This window comes from Ranitomeya imitator, chromosome 2 (genome assembly GCF_032444005.1).
Source record: "Ranitomeya imitator isolate aRanImi1 chromosome 2, aRanImi1.pri, whole genome shotgun sequence".
NCBI classification, from domain to species: domain Eukaryota; kingdom Metazoa; phylum Chordata; class Amphibia; order Anura; family Dendrobatidae; genus Ranitomeya; species Ranitomeya imitator.
Window position 1 is genome coordinate 53,385,920 of NC_091283.1, and position 17,688 is coordinate 53,403,607.

Sequence of the window (17,688 nt, forward strand, 5' to 3'; positions counted from 1 at the left end):
GATGTTGATGCCTGCTGCGGCCCCTCCTCCTCCGCTTCAGAACTACTGCCGCCTGCACCCTGTTCCCCCAATGGCTGCCAATCGGGGTCAACAACTGGGTCATCTATGACCTCCTCTTCTATCTCATGTGCAACTTCGTCTGTGTTACCGTGTAAGCCGGTGGTATAGCGTTCGTGACGGGGCACCATAGTCTCATCAAGGTCTGATTCTGGATCAGTACACTGCGAGGGCAATGTTGTGGTCTGAGTCAAAGGAACAGCATAGTAATCTGGCTGTGGCTGTGCATCAGTGCACTCCATGTCCAATTCAACTAGTAATGGGCATGGCCTGTTAACTGTTTCACTTTCTAACCCAGGAACGGTATGTGTAAAGAGCTCCATGGAGTAACCCGTTGTGTCGCCTGACGCATCCTTCTCTGTTGTTGTTTTTGCTGAAGAGGACAAGGAAGCGACTTGTCCCTGAGCGTGAACATCCACTAACGACGCGCTGCTTTTACATTTACCAGTTTCAGAAGAGGAGGCAAAAGAGCTAGAGGCTGAGTCAGCAAGGAAAGCCAAAACTTGCTCTTGCTGCTCCGGCTTTAAAAGCGGTTTTCCTACTCCCAGAAAAGGGAGCGTTCGAGGTCTTGTGTAGCCAGATGACGAACCTGGCTCCACAGCTCGAGACTTAGGTGCTATATTGTTTTTCCCACGACCACCTGATGCTCCACCACCACTACCATCATTACCAGCTGGCAATGACCGCCCACAGCCACGACCTCTTCCATCAGACTTCCTCATTGTTTTAAAAACGTAACCAAAGTAACGGTGTTTGTTACTGTAAAACAACTTACAAGGTGAACTCAAACTTAAGTAGGATTCAGATATCCCTTTATAGGTGGGTGAGACTGCAAGGAAAATCAGGCACAATGTTACACACTCGGTTTTCTGTGGCACAAAATGAGACAGATGCCACACACGCAGGACTGGCACTGAAGCACAAATGCCAATATTAATCTTCCACTATTTATTTTTTTTCAGGGAGAATTTAAAAACCAAAATAAAAAAAACAGACACTAGGCTTTCTGTGGCCCACAATTTGAGAGAGATGGCACACACGACTGGCACTGAAGCACAAATGCCAATATTAATCTCCCACTATTTATTTTTTTTTTTATTTCTGGGAGAATTGGCAAGAAATCAGGCCCACTGTTAGACTGTATGCCACACACAGGACCGCCACTGATGCAGATTTGCCAATTTTAATCTGCACCCTTTTTTTTTTTTTTATTCATTCAGGGAGACTAGTGAATAAATCTGGGCCGCTATATTAGAGTATATTTTCTGTGGCAGAAAGTGGCTTGAACAGATGTAACAAAAAAAAAAAAAAAAAAAAATGGACTGTCCTACAATTACCATCTCCCTGCAGTAATCTCAGCAATGTATGGCAGGCAGAAATAACAAGGAGTGGACTGCTGCACAAATTAAATCAAAAGTGTGGACAAACAAACAAGATAGCTGTGCAGAAAAGAAGGAACAACAGGATTTGTGCTTTGAAAAAAAGCAGTTGGTTTGCACAGCGGCGTACACACAGCAATGCAGCTATCAGGGAGCCTTCTAGGGCAGCCCAATGAGCTACAGCGCTGAGAAAAAAAAATGTAGCCTCCACTGTCCCTGCACACCGAAGGTGGTGTTGGACAGTGGAAATCGCTACAGCACAAGCGGTTTGGTGGTTAATGGACCCTGCCTAACACTATCCCTGCTTGTGACGAAGCGGCAGCAACCTCTCCCTAGGCTCAGATCAGCAGCAGTAAGATGGCGGTCGGCGGGAACGCCCCTTTATAGCCCCTGTGACGCCGCAGACAGCAAGCCAATCACTGCAATGCCCTTCTCTAAGATGGTGGGGACCAGGACCTATGTCATCACGCTGCCCACACTCTGCGTCCACCTTCATTGGCTGAGAAATGGCGCTTTTCGCGTCATTGAAACGCGACTTTGGCGTGAAAGTCGCGTACCGCATGGCCGACCCCACACATGAAACCCGACTTTGCCAAAAGTTGGCGACTTATGAAAATGACCGACCCATTTCACTCAACCCTAGTCCTGAGTCCTCTGTCTGCTGTGGGTGTCTCGGATGGATCCCACCAGGGGCGGGCAGGGTGCAGATGCCCCCGGGCCAGTCCCCCAGCAGCCGGTTCAGGCAGTTTGCTGGGTTAAAGGCCGGCAGCCGCATCCCTGCACTGCAGACGCCCACACTGTGTGCAGTCAGTGTGTGCTAAAGTCACCTGGCTGGAAGGAGGAGATCCAGAGCGGCACAGGCCCCCGGTCCAGATCACTGTCGGCTAGGGAGGTCCTGGGATCTAACAGTGACAGCCAAAGAGAAAAGGGGAGGAAAAAAAGCATCTTGGAAAGGTATGTGGAGAACACTGGGCCAGAGCGAGGCCTCAGCCTGCAGGGAGGCACTCTTGCCAGCTGGCAGCACATACCTCTCGACAGTCCCAGATTCAGCGGATCCACATCCCTCTACCTGCAGAGCCGTGTACTGCACATAACATATATGGCTGCACTTGCACTGTGCGCACAGGACCTGTGATGAGGTCACATGAGGGGAGGAGTCAGGGGGGGTCACATGATCAGGGGCCTCAGTGTATGCAGGACTCTGCTGTGCTGGTTGTCATGGTGATGGATGAGGGTAAGTTTATGTGTGGGGTAAGGAGGAGGGGTTTACAGTGTGGATGGAGCAGAGCTGCGTGTGTACGAGGTGTACGGAGCAGAGCCGGGTGTGTACAGAGCAGAGTCGGGTGTGTACGAGGTGTATGGAGCAGAGTCGGGTGTGTACGAGGTGTACGGAGCGGAGCCGGAGGTGTACAGAGCAGAGCCAGGTGTGTACGAGGTGTACGGAGCGGAGGTGTACAGGTGTGTATGAGGTGTACGGGGCGGAGCTGGGTGTGTGTGAGGTGTACGGAGCGGAGCCGTGTGTGTGCGAGGTGTACGGAGCAGAGCTGTGTGTGTGCAAGGTGTACGGAGCAAAGCCGTGTGTGTGCGAGGTGTACGGAGCTGAGCCGGAGGTGTACGGGTGTGTACGAGGTGTACGGAGCGCAGGTGTACAGGTGTGTATGAGGTGTACGGAGCGGAACCGTGTGTGTGTGAGGTGTACGGAGCGGAGCCGTGTGTGAGGTGTACGGAGCGGAGCCGTGTGTGTGCGAGGTGTACGGAGCGGAGCCGTGTGTGTGCGAGGTGTACGGAGTGGAGCCAGGTGTGTACGGAGCGGAGCCGGAGGTGTACGAGGTATACGGAGCAGAGCCGGGTGTGTACAGAGCAGAGCCGGGTGTGTACAAGGTGTATGGAGCAGAGCCGGGTGTGTACGAGGTGTACGGAGCGGAGCCGGAGGTGTACGGAGGGGAGCCGGAGGTGTACGGGTGTGTACGAGGTGTACGGAGCAGAGCCAGGTGTGTACGAGGTGTACGGAGCGGAGCCGTGTGTGTGCAAGGTGTACGGAGCGGAGCCGGAGGTGTACGGAGCAGAGCTGGGTGTGTACGAGGTGTACGGAGCGGAGGTGTACAGGTGTGTATGAGGTGTACGGAGCGGAGCCGTGTGTGTGCGAGGTGTACGGAGCGGAGCCGTGTGTGTGCGAGGTGTACGGAGCGGAGCCGGGTGTGTGTGAGGTGTACGGAGCGGAGCCGTGTGTGTGCGAGGTGTACGGAGCGGAGCCGTGTGTGTGCGAGGTATTCGGAGCGGAGCTGTGTGTGTGCGAGGTGTACGGAGCGGAGCCGTGTGTGTGCGAGGTGTACGGAGCGGAGCCGTGTGTGTGTGCAAGGTGTACGGAGCGGAGCCGTGTGTGTGCGAGGTGTACGGAGCGGAGCCGTGTGTGTGCGAGGTGTACGGAGCGGAGCCGTGTGTGTGTGCGAGGTGTACGGAGCGGAGCCGTGTGTGTGCAAGGTGTACGGAGCGGAGCAGTGTGTGTGCGAGGTGTACGGAGCGGAGCCGTGTGTGTGCGAGGTGTACGGAGCGGAGCCGTGTGTGTGCGGGTGTGTACGAGGTGTACGGAGCAGAGCCGGGTGTGTATGAGGTGTACGGAGCGGAGCCATGTGTGTGCGAGGTGTACGGAGCGGAGCCGTGTGTGTGCGAGGTGTACGGAGCGGAGCCGGGTGTGTGCGAGGTGTATGGAGCGGAGCCGGGTGTGTGCGAGGTGTACGGAGCGGAGCCGGGTGTGTGCGAGGTGTACGGAGCCACATGTGTGCGGAGCGGAGCACCATGTGGGGCCATTATACAGTATGGAGCACTGTGTGGTGTATATGTGTATACTGTGCCCCCTGTGCAGTGTATCTGTGATACATATATATGTCCCTGCCTTGTAATAACGTCCCCCTGTCCTGTAATAACGTTTCCAGTCCAGTAATCCCATCCCCCGTCCTGTAATAATACCTTGTCCTGTAGTAATGGTCTCCTGTCTTGTAAGTAGGATCACAGAAGGCCGAGTCCCTTCCTCCGGAAGTCTGCAGTGGCAGAAGTGGGACAATGCAGCGGGCCCTGAATGGGAGGAGGGGGTGTCCCAGTGGTGTAATGCTGCGGGCTTGATGTTGGCGGTAAGAGCTAAGTGGAGTGCATTCCTTTCCTGGCGGCCATATTTTTGAAGCTGTGGGCCAATGGAGGCAGCGCATGTGGAGATTGTGATCTTGGTCCAGATGCGATCTCAGTCTGCGCATGCGCTGTCTTCCTGAAGTTTTCCGGAGGGAAAACAATGCACTTACACCATAACCTGGAGCCCTCATTATCATAGGAATATGTCAGGTAATTGTTTTTCTAAAGTTTTATAGTGTAGTTTTAGGTCAGTGAGGGATGGTTGGGATGAGCTAGCAAGTTGCAGGGACAGGTAGTGATGGCTACTTGCGGACATCTGCGGCACTTGTGGTGAGACAAAAAAACACTGCTAGCAGCGTTGGTTTTTTTTGCTGCTGCAAGTACCGCATTTGCCGGATTGCAGCAAAACCGCAAGTGTCGCACATGTCCGCAAGTCCCATAGGGAATGAATGAGGCCGAACGCACTGTTGCCGTAAGTGATCCGCAGGTGCAGAAAAGCTGCCGGATCTGCCATGAATGGCAAAAATCACTGATGTGAAATGAGCCCAAGTCACTGCCGACAGTGTCTGCATTAGTCATACTCACCAGTGGGGGAAGCAGCACGAAAAGTGCCTAGGGCAGCATAAACTCTAAATACGGCCCTGGACACCACTGCACACCCTGACCGCCTGGCATGGAGACTGTGTGATCAACAGCAGGCAATAATGGAATTTCAGCTGCAGCACATGTAGGATGGGGCCAGGGCTGTAGTCATGGCCAACAGTAATCCCTGTATCACGCGCTGGCCCCTTCCCTTCTGAGAACCTCGTTGCTGCTCCTCTATGCCAGGGGTCCCCAACTCCAGTCCTCAAGGCCCACCAACATGTCATGTTTTCAGGATTTCCTTAGTCTTGCCCAGGTAATAATTGCATCACCTGTGCAATGCAAAGGAAATCCTGAAAACATGACCTGTTGGTGGGCCTTGAGGACTGGAGTTGGGGACCCCTGCTCTATGCCATCTGGGTTCTCCCGGTAAGGGGCTATTTCCTCTGCAGACAGTTCCACAAATAAAGAGTCACAGTCCGATTAACTTTAACTTCAACTCTTTTACTCAGCAGGACATCATCCAGGGCACAATCAATCACAGCAATTGGCACTGCTTTCCCTTGCCTCTTCTCTCTGCCGCTAAGCCTGTCCCCAGGACGGACCGCATCCTCCTTTCCTGCAGTGTCCTCAATGCCCAGAATTTCTGCTTCTTATGGGGGTATTCTCAGCCGTTTCACCTTGGTCCTAAGAATAGCGGCCCACGCAAAAATCTGCCACATGTTGGATTACTTGCTCCTGTTCTGCTTAGCCTTCTTCCTCAGTGCTCCGGCCCCAGTCACTCTGTGTGACCTTTTTCTTCTGCTACTGTACTCTCTCCTGTGCTCTGGCCCCCTGGATGCTACGCCCACTCTTCTTGTAACGTCACATGGCACGGTGTCGCCCTGGGCTAGACAACCCTAGTGAGCTACACGGGCGCCCCGGTCCCAACTGACTAAAACCGGGAACACCTCTCTAACTTATCCCACTGTGCCCCTCCTACGTTAACTATTTCCTGTCTTAACTATCTCTAAGCTATAAGGCTAACCCTGCAATGCCCCAATCTAGTGGCCAATTTGAGGTACTACTCCCCCTAGCACCATACCTTCAACTGGTGACTGGCCCGGGGTACTAACTTTCACTAGCATGCAATGAATGCGTAAAACATCTTAACAATCAGACTTATCTATACACAGAGTAATACACTTTACTGTATGTGTAGCAATACTCGTATACACTACTGGTAATACACTGAACTGTGTAGCAGTACCATAGTGTATATATGTGTCAATTATATGTAAACAAATAACATTTGGCAAAACATAAAAACAGTTTATCATATACCCTACTCATATGAGAGAGTCGCTCTGTGGAACACCACCATCAACAAGTGGGCCTCCATGCGGGACATGTTTGTCTTGTTGCGCAGCTTCGAGTACTCCACCAACATGGCAAGCACTGAAGACGCCATCATCAGCATTACTATACTACTTCCATGCCTGCTTGAATAAATGCTCCAGGTGATGGATAAGGTGATGGCACAGGAGGTGAACAGGGATCATTCACACGATTTTCAGGTCAATTATCCACATAGCTAGGGTGGATCTCTGTACCAACAGCGGCCAGGTACACAACTGAACAGATAGGGGACAGTTTTGGAGGAGGGACCATGTTCACCCGAAGCAGCTCAGGGGTATCACTGGAGAGTGACTGAGGGATAGAGAGGATGCAACTATACGCCTAACACCGAGGACAGCTTGTCAGTGCCCCTGGACACATGAGCGAATACATGCTGCTTTGCATGAGCAAAGGATTGTTACCAGTGTTGATTACTGGGTGGCTGCCCTGCTGGATCCCTGCTACAAGGACAATGTACTATCCTTACTCTGTCACTGGAACAGGAATGGAAAATGAGGCAATGCTAGAGCATGCTGGTAGACATACTACTGACGGCGTTCCCACCTGACAGTGGGGGCACAGTAGAAGAACAAGGAATTGGTGGAGGCGAAGTCACCAATACAGCCGGGACACCAGCAGCACCTCGGAAGGGAGGGTTAGCCTGGCTGAAATGTGGAAACTCTTTCTCAGCACGCCACAACATCTGGCACCACTACCTGATATGGTCCGTTTTAGCATTTATGCCTTGGAGGTGCTGGCCTTCCCTGCGGCAAGTGTGCTGTCGGAATGAATGTTTAGCACAGCATGGGGTGTGATCATAGACAGGTGCATCTGCCGGTCCACAGCCAACAAGCGCAAGCTCACATTCATTAAATGAATCAGGGGTGGATCCCACAAGATTAGTCCCTACCTTTGGCTGACTAGAGAAGTAGACCAGCCCCACCCAGTGATTGTTATACTCCACAGCGGTATGTTTCTTCTTTTTCCCATTTCCAATTTTTTGGGGGGCCTCCACTTCAACCTCCTCCACTTGGACCTCCGCCTGTATGTTCAAGATTTTTTTTTAATTCTGTTATTTTAAGTCATTTTCCTATCCCCATGTGTTTCCAGGCCATTGCCCTGTTCTTACCCCCACTTTGCTACCTTACTCAACCCCCTAGCCCTTACTATGACTATTTTACAGCACTAAAGTTCTGGTCTCCATTGGCTTCTATGGTGTTCAGGGTAAAGTTCTGGTATCCAAACCAAACTTTGAACTGCAGTTTGACTGAACCCAAAGAAGCCGAACATCCATGGGTCCGCTCATCCCTAGTAGAGAGACAGTAATTACTGGCAAATATTTCTGATAAATACAAAATATAAATATTTCTGGAGACCAGGTTGTCGAAAAAAAGGCTGCACCCTTGGATTAACACAACTCCCTTTGAGTGCTCTGAAGAGCAAAATAAGTTATGCAACAGTTTAACATAAGCAACATGATTTTTGTTATATAAACCAAGATTCTGACAACGAAGAAGAAGGCAATCATTTTCATGAATTGGAGTCATTGTACATTTTAGTAAACAGTTAAATATTCTATCAACCCTTTCAATATAAGGCCAAATATATGATAGATGTGGGTCCCATGGCTGGCACACACACACCTGTCTCAGAAAAAGGGCAATGTCATATCCGGTGGTCAGAAGAGAAGTGGCCACACAAAAAAAAGCTCTATATTCCTTTTTATGAACTTCCCAAGATATGGGAACAATCTCTTTGTATTTTTTTTTACTGTTCATTTGCTTTCCTAATGCTAAGTTAAAGAACTTTCCAAAGATGGTCCCTTAAAAATGTTTACCATTTTACTGCAGCTGAATGTTTGTACATTCATTAACTAGCTGAGTGGTCTGCAAAAAGGTTACAAATCCTGGTCCAAGTCCTGATGGCTCTTTCTCTCTGATCTATCCCTCCTTCTCTAAACGATACATATAGCAGTAGAGAAATTGTTACAAACAAACCTACACAGCCTGACGATAGAAGAAAATATCTATAGCCTCAGGGAGAGTAGAGATAATATGCCATGAAAAAAAAGGAAAGTGCATAAAAAGGAAATGAATTCAGGATGAAAGCTGTGCTGGTGTTCAGGGTGGATTTGATTTAAGTCTAACTGATTTAAATCACGATTTAAATCACGATTTAAATCACTAGTCAGTAAGGTTTGATTTAAATCAAAGTTTCTACCTAACTGAATTTGACTCCGCAGAGGTCCCAGCCTCTTCTTCACGGCAAAAATGTTACAAGATGAACAGAGTTGAGAAAAAGACCTTAATCCTATTGTTCTACAAACCTATGAATACAGAATCAACCCCTTCAGTGCCAAGTCCAAGAAGTTAGACAATATGTTTCTGATTGTTTGGAGTGGAATAGATCTGCACAACACAAGAAGAATGTGAATCTAAGTGTGAGGAGGAGGAAGGGCAAGCAGACAAGAAAATGAAAGTGAAACTTTGAGCACAATACTGCAGCATAGCCACAGACAGACAAGTCTGGATCTGTTTGTGTGTACGATCTGAGGTTTATTACATTCTTTCCTTATAATGGCAGCAGGCCGTAAAAGAGACCCAGTTTGGGAATATTTTATTGAAGCTCCTTCGCCTATCGGTAAGGCAGGCATGCGTGCAAAATGCAAACGATGCAACAAAGAGATGCAAGGCCTGGTGGCATGAATGAGGCAACATCATGAGAAGTGCGGTGATGAAGATGACTCAGAAACCTCTGGAAGAGCATGGCATTGTGAATGTTACACATATACAGCCTTTATTCTACTGAGTTAAACAACTCAGCTTTATCTCATGATGGAAGAACCTTTGGATGGTAAAATATCTTCCTCAAAGAGCAGTTTATTGAAAAAATCCGATTTAAATAAAAGAAATCCGATTTAAATAAAAAAAATCCGATTTTTTTTTTTTTTTTTTTTTTAAAACATTGATTTTTATCCACCCTGCTGGTGTTTGAGCTAATGGCGATAGCTGCACCCTTGACACACAGATCTCACATCCATCCTGTATTACTGTGAGAGACATTCACAAATGATAAAAATCTGCAACTTGGATCAGATAGCAAACTGCTATCAGGAGGTCTGAGAATGAAAGATCGCAGACTGAAACTTGCAATTTTATGAACTAATGTTAACCACTAACATATGTAACCTTTACTTTTGTTAAAGGTGTCCATATATAGAGAAAAAACACCAGCTCCCCTTTTCTGTGCCGAATAGTGAAGAAGCACTTCATGCAACCGCCCCAGCATTTGTAGATATAAGTTAAAGGGATAAAAATAAAAAAAAAGTACAGCTTGCAGATCCAATTGGAGATAAAATTGTGATATACCAGGATTAAAAACATTTGGCATTCAAAACGTGTAGGTTTCATGGAGGACACCCCTTTCATGTATTTTATTTAAGAAATGTGCACCGTCTTTTGCCGATTATAAGACGCAACTGACCACAGCATGCACAGATTGAGAAATTGGCTCCAGAGATCTCGTCTCATGGGTTCTCGACTCCCGAGAACTCAATCTGCACATAAGTTGCCTCCGGTGGCCATTTTCCCGAAGCCCTTCACTAGGAAATCAATGGTAGGTGTCCTGAACCCGCAGCTCTGAGACTGGCAGCATGGCCCCACTCCTGCCGCTGCCGGCCTCCTGCAACAGCGACCCTGCCTCCTGTGACCCGGCTCCACCGCTCTCGCCCCCCCATTAAGCTACATTCAAATTATAAGATGCACCCCCACTTTCCTCACAAATATTGGGAAAAAAGGTGCATCTTATAATCCAAAATATATGGTATATCTTTATAATAGATTAACAGTAAAATCACAATTTTATCTCCAATTGTAACTGGAATCTGGAATTTTTCATTACAGGAGTTCATTTCCTTTAATCTTTAATTAGTCGTGTGGGGTACATTGGACCCCAAGAGATTTTGTTTGTTATATTTTCACAAGCATGAAAGGTAGGTAATCATCCATTTTGGCAGCTTCTTAGCTTAGGCGCCCCTCCTTCATCAGTTATAATCTTACTCTTGTGTCATAAGTAACAAAAAAAGAAAAAAAAAACAAGACAGCTTTATTATTATCCACAATGCATTTGTTAGGGTTGGCGGAACTCACCGAATAAATATATATATATATATAAGACAGTAGGTGCGTTCGCAACCCGGGGTCCACCGTGCAGGAGAGAAACCTGCTGCTAGTAACAGGCGGTACAATATGGCGGTATAAGCAAACTCTGTTACTTCACAGCTTCACTACGAAAAGAGCGTGCCCTGTTAACCTCACAGGAGATCACAGCTACCTAATAGAGCCAACAGTGGTCATGCAGTCAGAATAGCACACAAGCAACTCCTCTCCGGTGGAGCCGGAATTCTAATGGCTATATGCCAGCCCTGAATCCACATACACAAAACTCCTCACCGGAGGTGCCAGTATTCTAGGGGCTTATTTCAGCCAAAGCCTGACCACATACAACCATGACCACACTGGCACTGAGCTCATAACATAGGTTTGATACTAGCGCATGGCCGTGCGGCCATGCGAACCTTTTATAGTTTTAGCACTCAAGGACCTTCCTAGTGGTCCAACAGGAACCGCTTCAGGACCTGCGCATGTGACCCCCGACCTCTAATGGGAGGTTGTCCTGTGGGCATGCCCAGTATGGGAAAAGCAGGACTTAGTCCCAGAAAGATCTGCTCGCTGCTGATCAGCGCTGGCTACAAAGGCAGAGCCTGGAAGAACAGCAGCAACCAGTCACCCAGTATCAGCCTGAGTCAGATGCTGGGACTGACATCTCCGTTGAGCAGGCTCCACTGCGGCTGGAGAAGAATGGGAGACGACAGCAGAGATGGCTCGAGATTCCCCTGAGCAGAGGTGGGAACTTGACACCTAACAGCATTATAATAAAGTTATATGTGAAGTTGATAAGAAGAAGCCAGAAATAATAGACTTACCATAAAACCAAGGTTGACATTGATACAATTGGAAGCTGTGTGAAAAACTTATGTTGCACTAACAGATGGCCAATGGTCACATTTTTTCATCTCTTCAAAGTATCAGCAATAAATGCTTATGTTATTTAAAACATGAATAATGAGACTAAAATTAACCAAAGAGAATTTCTGAAATTTTTTGTCAAATGAACTCATAAGAGCTCATAAAAGTATGAGCAGAAATTTCCACCTTGCCACGTTTCCCGAAAAGACAAATCAACGGTGACACTGAGCCTTCTTGTTCTTCTTCTTGTAGCCCAAGTCCTGTCAAAGGTCGATGTTTTTGTGAGAACTAGTGACCGAAAAACCAAAGCCAAGTGTGATGATCGCAAGGAAGTTAATGTGCAATGGACAACATAGGAAGATGTAATTCTTGTTTTTCCAAACAATTTTATTAACATTTTCAACCAAATTAAGCATAGATATCTGTCGATATATACATAGTTAACCATTGCTTAAATGCAACACCTGAAAAAAAACAGTTTGAGTAGTATATGAAACAAATAGGGATAAATCTGTAAAGTAACAAAGTCAAGCGTCACTTAAAGAAAATATAACAAAAAATTGCTTAAATTAGCATCTGAAAATAAGAATACACATTAGCATAGATAATGCGAAACGTATAAACTGTATGGAACACTAAAATAAAAGTTGCTTGAGAGAAAAAATTCACTTGAGTATGTCAGTTAAACTTAACGTATGAAGTATATGATGGCTTGTCGTGTCCGGATCACCTCCAGATGACCCTGAGACCTTGTTGAGGGAAAGTTCGGTTTATTCACAGGCTATATTGTGGAATATATGAAAAACAGTTTTACTGGGCATTTAAATAATATTTTTCACTTGGGGCGAATTGATTTGGACATGGAAGTGAATCCTGACGAGTTTCTGGGGGATGTTACACCAGCACGTTTCAAAAAGTCTGCTGCCTCCGCCGTGGAAGAGAAAACGATCCATTTAGTTGCGAATTTCACTTGTAGATTAGAGAGCTGAGTCCAATTGTAGGGTATATCGGCCTGTCAGAGTCCACAAGTAGTATACTGAAACATTCTCCTCTTTTGCAAGGTATCTTTACATCAATCCTTAAAAAAGTTTAAGTGGCTAAATGGAGAGGAAAGGAATCTTGGCTCTTTAGGTATCCCAAGCAGAGAATTTCTTATCAAGTTAGGGTGGAAAGAAACAACAACATCTGTAGCTACATCAGATGGAAGAGTAGGTGGCCTGCGAACTCTAAAAGCCTTTTTTTTGTGATATAGGTAATATTACGAGTATTAAAAGATTCATCTCCTGTATTTAGTTGGTTATTGTATAGACTTTTTGTATGTACAGTGTTCATTTTTGTAAACTCTGTGTTATTTGGGCTTTTATATGAAGAGTTATTAGTGGCACAATCCATTGCAGTAAGAGTTGATTTATTACTGTTATAATTGAGTGACAGTGTTTTGTTAACTGCACCTGATGATCGCCAGTTATTGACATTTCTATGATCTCTCTCTTTTATTATGTCTGATGTAAGTATGAGGGTTTTTTCATCTGTGTTCCAGTAAATTGATTGATGTCTGGAGGGCTCTCCCTCCATCCAACCAGAGTGATGTGTCTCCTGCGGGCTCCGTATTTGCGTATTAGTCCCATCATCTGATCCTCCCCGCTGCGTCACCGCGCCAGAGCACAACACGATCCTCCATCGCTTCTTCTTGTTATCGTGTTTGCCTGCTCTGGGGCAAGTGTACTGTTGGAATGAGTTTTAGCCCAGCAGGAGGGTGTAATCACAGACAGGCGCATCCACCTTTCCACAGCCAACAAGGGCAAGCTCACATTCATTAAATGAATTAGGCGAGGATCCCAAAAGACTAATCCGTACCTTTGGCTGACTAGAGAAGTACATTCTTGCTCATCGTTCTTGGCACCCATGAAGTTTAAGTGCATAATGTGGAATATAGCAGGAAAAAATGAATCAAGTGAAACAGTTTTTTTGTATCGAGTACTCTTGTTAAAGGGACACTGTCACCTGAATTTGGAGGGAACAATCTTCAGCCATGGAGGCGGGGTTTTTGGGTGTTTGATTCACCCTTTCCTTACCCGCTGGCTGCATGCTGGCTGCAATATTGGATTGAAGTTCATTCTCTGTCCTCCATAGGACATGCCTGTGCAAGGCAAGATTGCCTTGTGCAGGCATGTACCTCCCTGGACGTGAGGGAAAGAGCAAAAGTGACAAGAGATGTCTTCGAAGGTTGGTAAGAATAGTGGAAAAAATACCACGTCAAATATCCAAAGACCAGAACGCTAACCTGTTACAGTCTGGGATCATGGTTTCAAGAAGTACCATTCGCCGCACACTAATCCAAGCAGAGCTTTATGGGCGAAGGCCAAAGAAGAAACTATTGCTGAAGAAACTACATAAAAAGGAATGACTGATGTTTGCAAAAGAGTACCTTGACAAACCACAATCCTTCTGGGAAAATATTTTTTGGACAGATGAAACAAAAATAGAGATTTTTGGAATGCAAAGCAACAGTGTGTTTACAGATGGCGCAATGAAGCTTATAAGGAAAAGAATACCCTAGCAACAGTTAAGCATGGTGGAGGATACATAAAGCTGTGGGGTTGCTTTCCTGCGTCTGGTACTGGAGGCCTTGACCACATCACAGGAATCATGAAATCAAAGAATTATGAAGAGATTTTAGAGCGAAATGTCATACCCAGTGTAAAAAAGCCTGATTTGAGTTGAAGATCTTGGGTCCTCCAGCAAGACATTGACTCAAAGCACACATCCAAAAGTACACAAGAATGGTTGAAAAAGAAAAAAAATAGACTGCTTTAAAATGACCAGCAATGAGTTCTGACCTCAATCCCATTGAAATTCTTTGGCGTGAGCTGAAATCTGCTATTGTCAAAAAGAATCCTGCAAACTTTCAAGAGCTTGAACAAACTGCAGAGGAAGAGTGGGAGAAAATACCAGCTGAGAAGTGCAAGAAGCTTATAGATGGCTACAAGAAACGTTTGGAGGCTGTCATCAATGCCAATCTAACATATCAAAGAAGAGAGAAATAGGGTCCCCCGAGCCACCCCCAATACTTCCGCCATCCCCTGCTCCCTCCTGCTCCTGTTCCCGGCCCTTCACATCATCTTGCTGGAAAAAATTGCCCACCGAGATCTGCCTGCAGGTACCTGGCAACAATAAGGAATTTATCTATTAGTTCCTTTTGATTACTGTGATAGGATCTATCACAGTGATCAAAATAAAAACAATAGTAAATCAAATCCCCTTTGTCACCCTCTTAGTTAGATAAAAATTATAAAATAATCTTTTGTTTAATTTTTTCCATTCCTTGCAGTTGTGATTAGGGTTGGAGTTAGAGTTGGTTTTTTTTCAAAAGTAACTTAAAAAAGAAAAAGATGATGATGATTTGACAGCTAGTGTTGAGCACAAGTGCTCGCTACTTGAGTTTGCATCGGGTCCTCGGGTATGCACGGAATATCGCAGATCCCCGCATGTTTTTTTGGAGGTGTCAAACAGCAGCAAAACATGCGGGGCAGGGACTCTAGCACCAATGATATTTGATGCATGCCTGAGCATCCGATGCAAACTGCACTCAACACAATGACAACGTATCAATATGACAACCTAAAGTTATCAAATTCTATGTTGTATCTGTGGGTTTAGAATGCTCACTATACCCCTGGATAAAATCCTTGAGGGGTCTAGTTTCCAAAATGGGGCAATTTGGGGGGTGCACTGTTTAGGCACATCAGGGGCCCTCCAAATGTGACATCTACTATATAATTGTCTAAGGTTCACTTCCGTCTGTCCTTCTTTCTTTCTGTCACGGATATTCATTCGCTGATTGGTCTCGGCAGCTGCCTGTCATGGCTGCCGCGACCAATCAGCGACGGTCACAGTCCGATTAGTCCCTCCCTACTCCCCTGTAGTCAGCGCCCGCTCCATACTCCCCGCAGTCACCGCTCACACAGGGTTAATGCCAGCGGTAACGGACCGCGTTATGCTGCGGGTAACTCACTCCGTTACTGCCTATGCAGCGTCAATAGTAAAAGGATCTAATGTTAAAAATAATAAAAAAATATTATATACTCACCTTTCCCGCTCCTCGCGACGCTCCGGTGACCTCTCCATGGAAGTGGCAGGTTCCGGTGCCAACAATGGTATGGGAGAAGGACCTGCCATGATGTCACGGTCATGTGACCACGATGTCATCACAGGCCCTGCGCGAAAAGGACCTGCCATGACGTCACGGTCATGTGACCGCGACGTCATCACAGGCCCTGCGCGAGAAACACCTGCCATGACGTCACGGTCATGTGACCGTAACGTCATGGCAGGTCCTTCTCGCGCAGGCGCAAAGAAGCTGCGGTACCATGGAACAGGCAGAGACTGCGTCAGGAGCGCCGGGAGCAGGTAAGTATGTCATATTCACCTGTCCGCGATGACGTATTAGTGTGCGCACTGCCCTCCGCCTGAACAGTCAGTGCAGAGAGACGGGACGCTGAGGAGCAGCGACGAGAGGTGAGTATGTGATTTTTTTTTATTGCAGCAGCAGCATTACATGTGGCACAATGCTGTATGGAGCATCTATGGGGCCATAAAGAACTGCATGGACCATTAAATGGGGCATTTATGGGGCCATAACTGCATGGGGCATCTATGGGGCCATAACTGCATGGAGCATTATATGGGGCATCTATGGGGCCATAACTGCATGGAGCATTATATGGGGCATCTATGGGGCCATAACTGCATGGAGCATTATATGGGACATCTATGGGGCCATAACTGCATGGAGCATTATATGGGGCATCTATGGGGCCATAATGAACTGCATGGAGCATTATATGGGGCATCTATGGGGCCATAACTGCATGGAGCATTATATGGGGCATCAATGAGGCCACAACTGCATGGAGCATTAAATGGGGCATATATGGGGCCATAATTGCATGAAGCATTATACTACGTGACTGGGCAAAATACGTGACTGGGCAATATACTAAGTGGCTGGGCAATATACTAAGTGGACATGCATATTCTAGAATACCCGATGCGTTAGAATCGGGCCACCATCTAGTGAGTTAATAAACTTCTTGAATGTGGTTTTGAACACCTTGAGGTGTGCAGTTTTTAGAAAGGTGTCACTTTTGGGTATTTTTGGCCATATAGGCCCCTCAAAGTCACTTCAAATGTAATGTGGTCCCAAAGAAAAATGGTTTTGTAAATTTTGTTGGAAAAGTTAGAAATCACTGGTGAAGTTTTAACCCTTCTAACGTCCTAACAAAAAAAAAAATTAAGTTTCCAAAATTGTGCTGACTCTGATGTAAAGTAGGCATTTGGGAAATGTTATTTATGAACTATTTTTGTGGCATGACTATGACTAAAGGTACCGTCACACATAACGATATCGTTAACGATATCGTTGCTTTTTGTGACGTAGCAACGATATCGTTAACGAACTCGTTATGTGTAACAGCAACCAACGATCAGGCCCCTGCTGGGAGATCATTGGTCGCTGGGGAAAGTCCAGGACTTTATTTCATCGCTGGATCACTCGCGGAATCGGCGTGTGTGACGCCGATTCAGCGATGTTTTCACTGGTAACCAGGATAAACATCGGGTTACTAAGCGCAGGGCCGCGCTTAGTAACCCGATGTTTACCCTGGTTACCATTGTAAATGTTACTAAGCGCAGGGCCGCGCTTAGTAACCCGATGTTTACCCTGGTTACCATTGTAAATGTAAAAAAAAAAAAAACACTACATACTTACATTCCGGTGTCTGGTCACGTCCCTCGCCTTCAGCTTCCCTGCACTGACTGTGAGCGCCGGCCGGCCGTAAAGCAGAGCACAGCGGTGATGTCACCACTCTGCTTTACGGCCAGCCGGCGCGCCGCTCACAGTCAGTGCGGGAAGCTGAAGGCAAGGGACGTGACCAGACACCGGAATGTAAGTATGTAGTGTTTTTTTTTTTTACATTTACAATGGTAACCAGGGTAAACATCGGGTTACTAAGCGCGGCCCTGCGCTTAGTAACCCGATGTTTACCCTGGTTACCCGGGGACTTTGGCATCGTTGGTCGCTGGAGAGCTGTCTGTGTGACAGCTCTCCAGCGACCAAGCAGCGACGCTGCAGCGATCGACAT

The 17,688-nt window shown here is 46.8% G+C and overlaps 1 protein-coding gene across 1 annotated transcript in view; it reads right to left on the bottom strand.

Annotated features, from left to right (window-relative positions):
- Nucleotides 1-14,411, bottom strand: part of LOC138661807 (cytochrome P450 2F2-like) — a 46,049-nt gene extending 31,638 nt beyond the window's left edge. The window contains exon 1 of the mRNA XM_069746737.1: nucleotides 14,386-14,411. Within this exon, the coding sequence (XP_069602838.1) occupies nucleotides 14,386-14,396 (11 nt within the window). The 5' untranslated portion in view covers nucleotides 14,397-14,411. The remainder of the gene's footprint in view (nucleotides 1-14,385) is intronic.
- Between the last annotated feature and the right edge of the window lie 3,277 nt (nucleotides 14,412-17,688).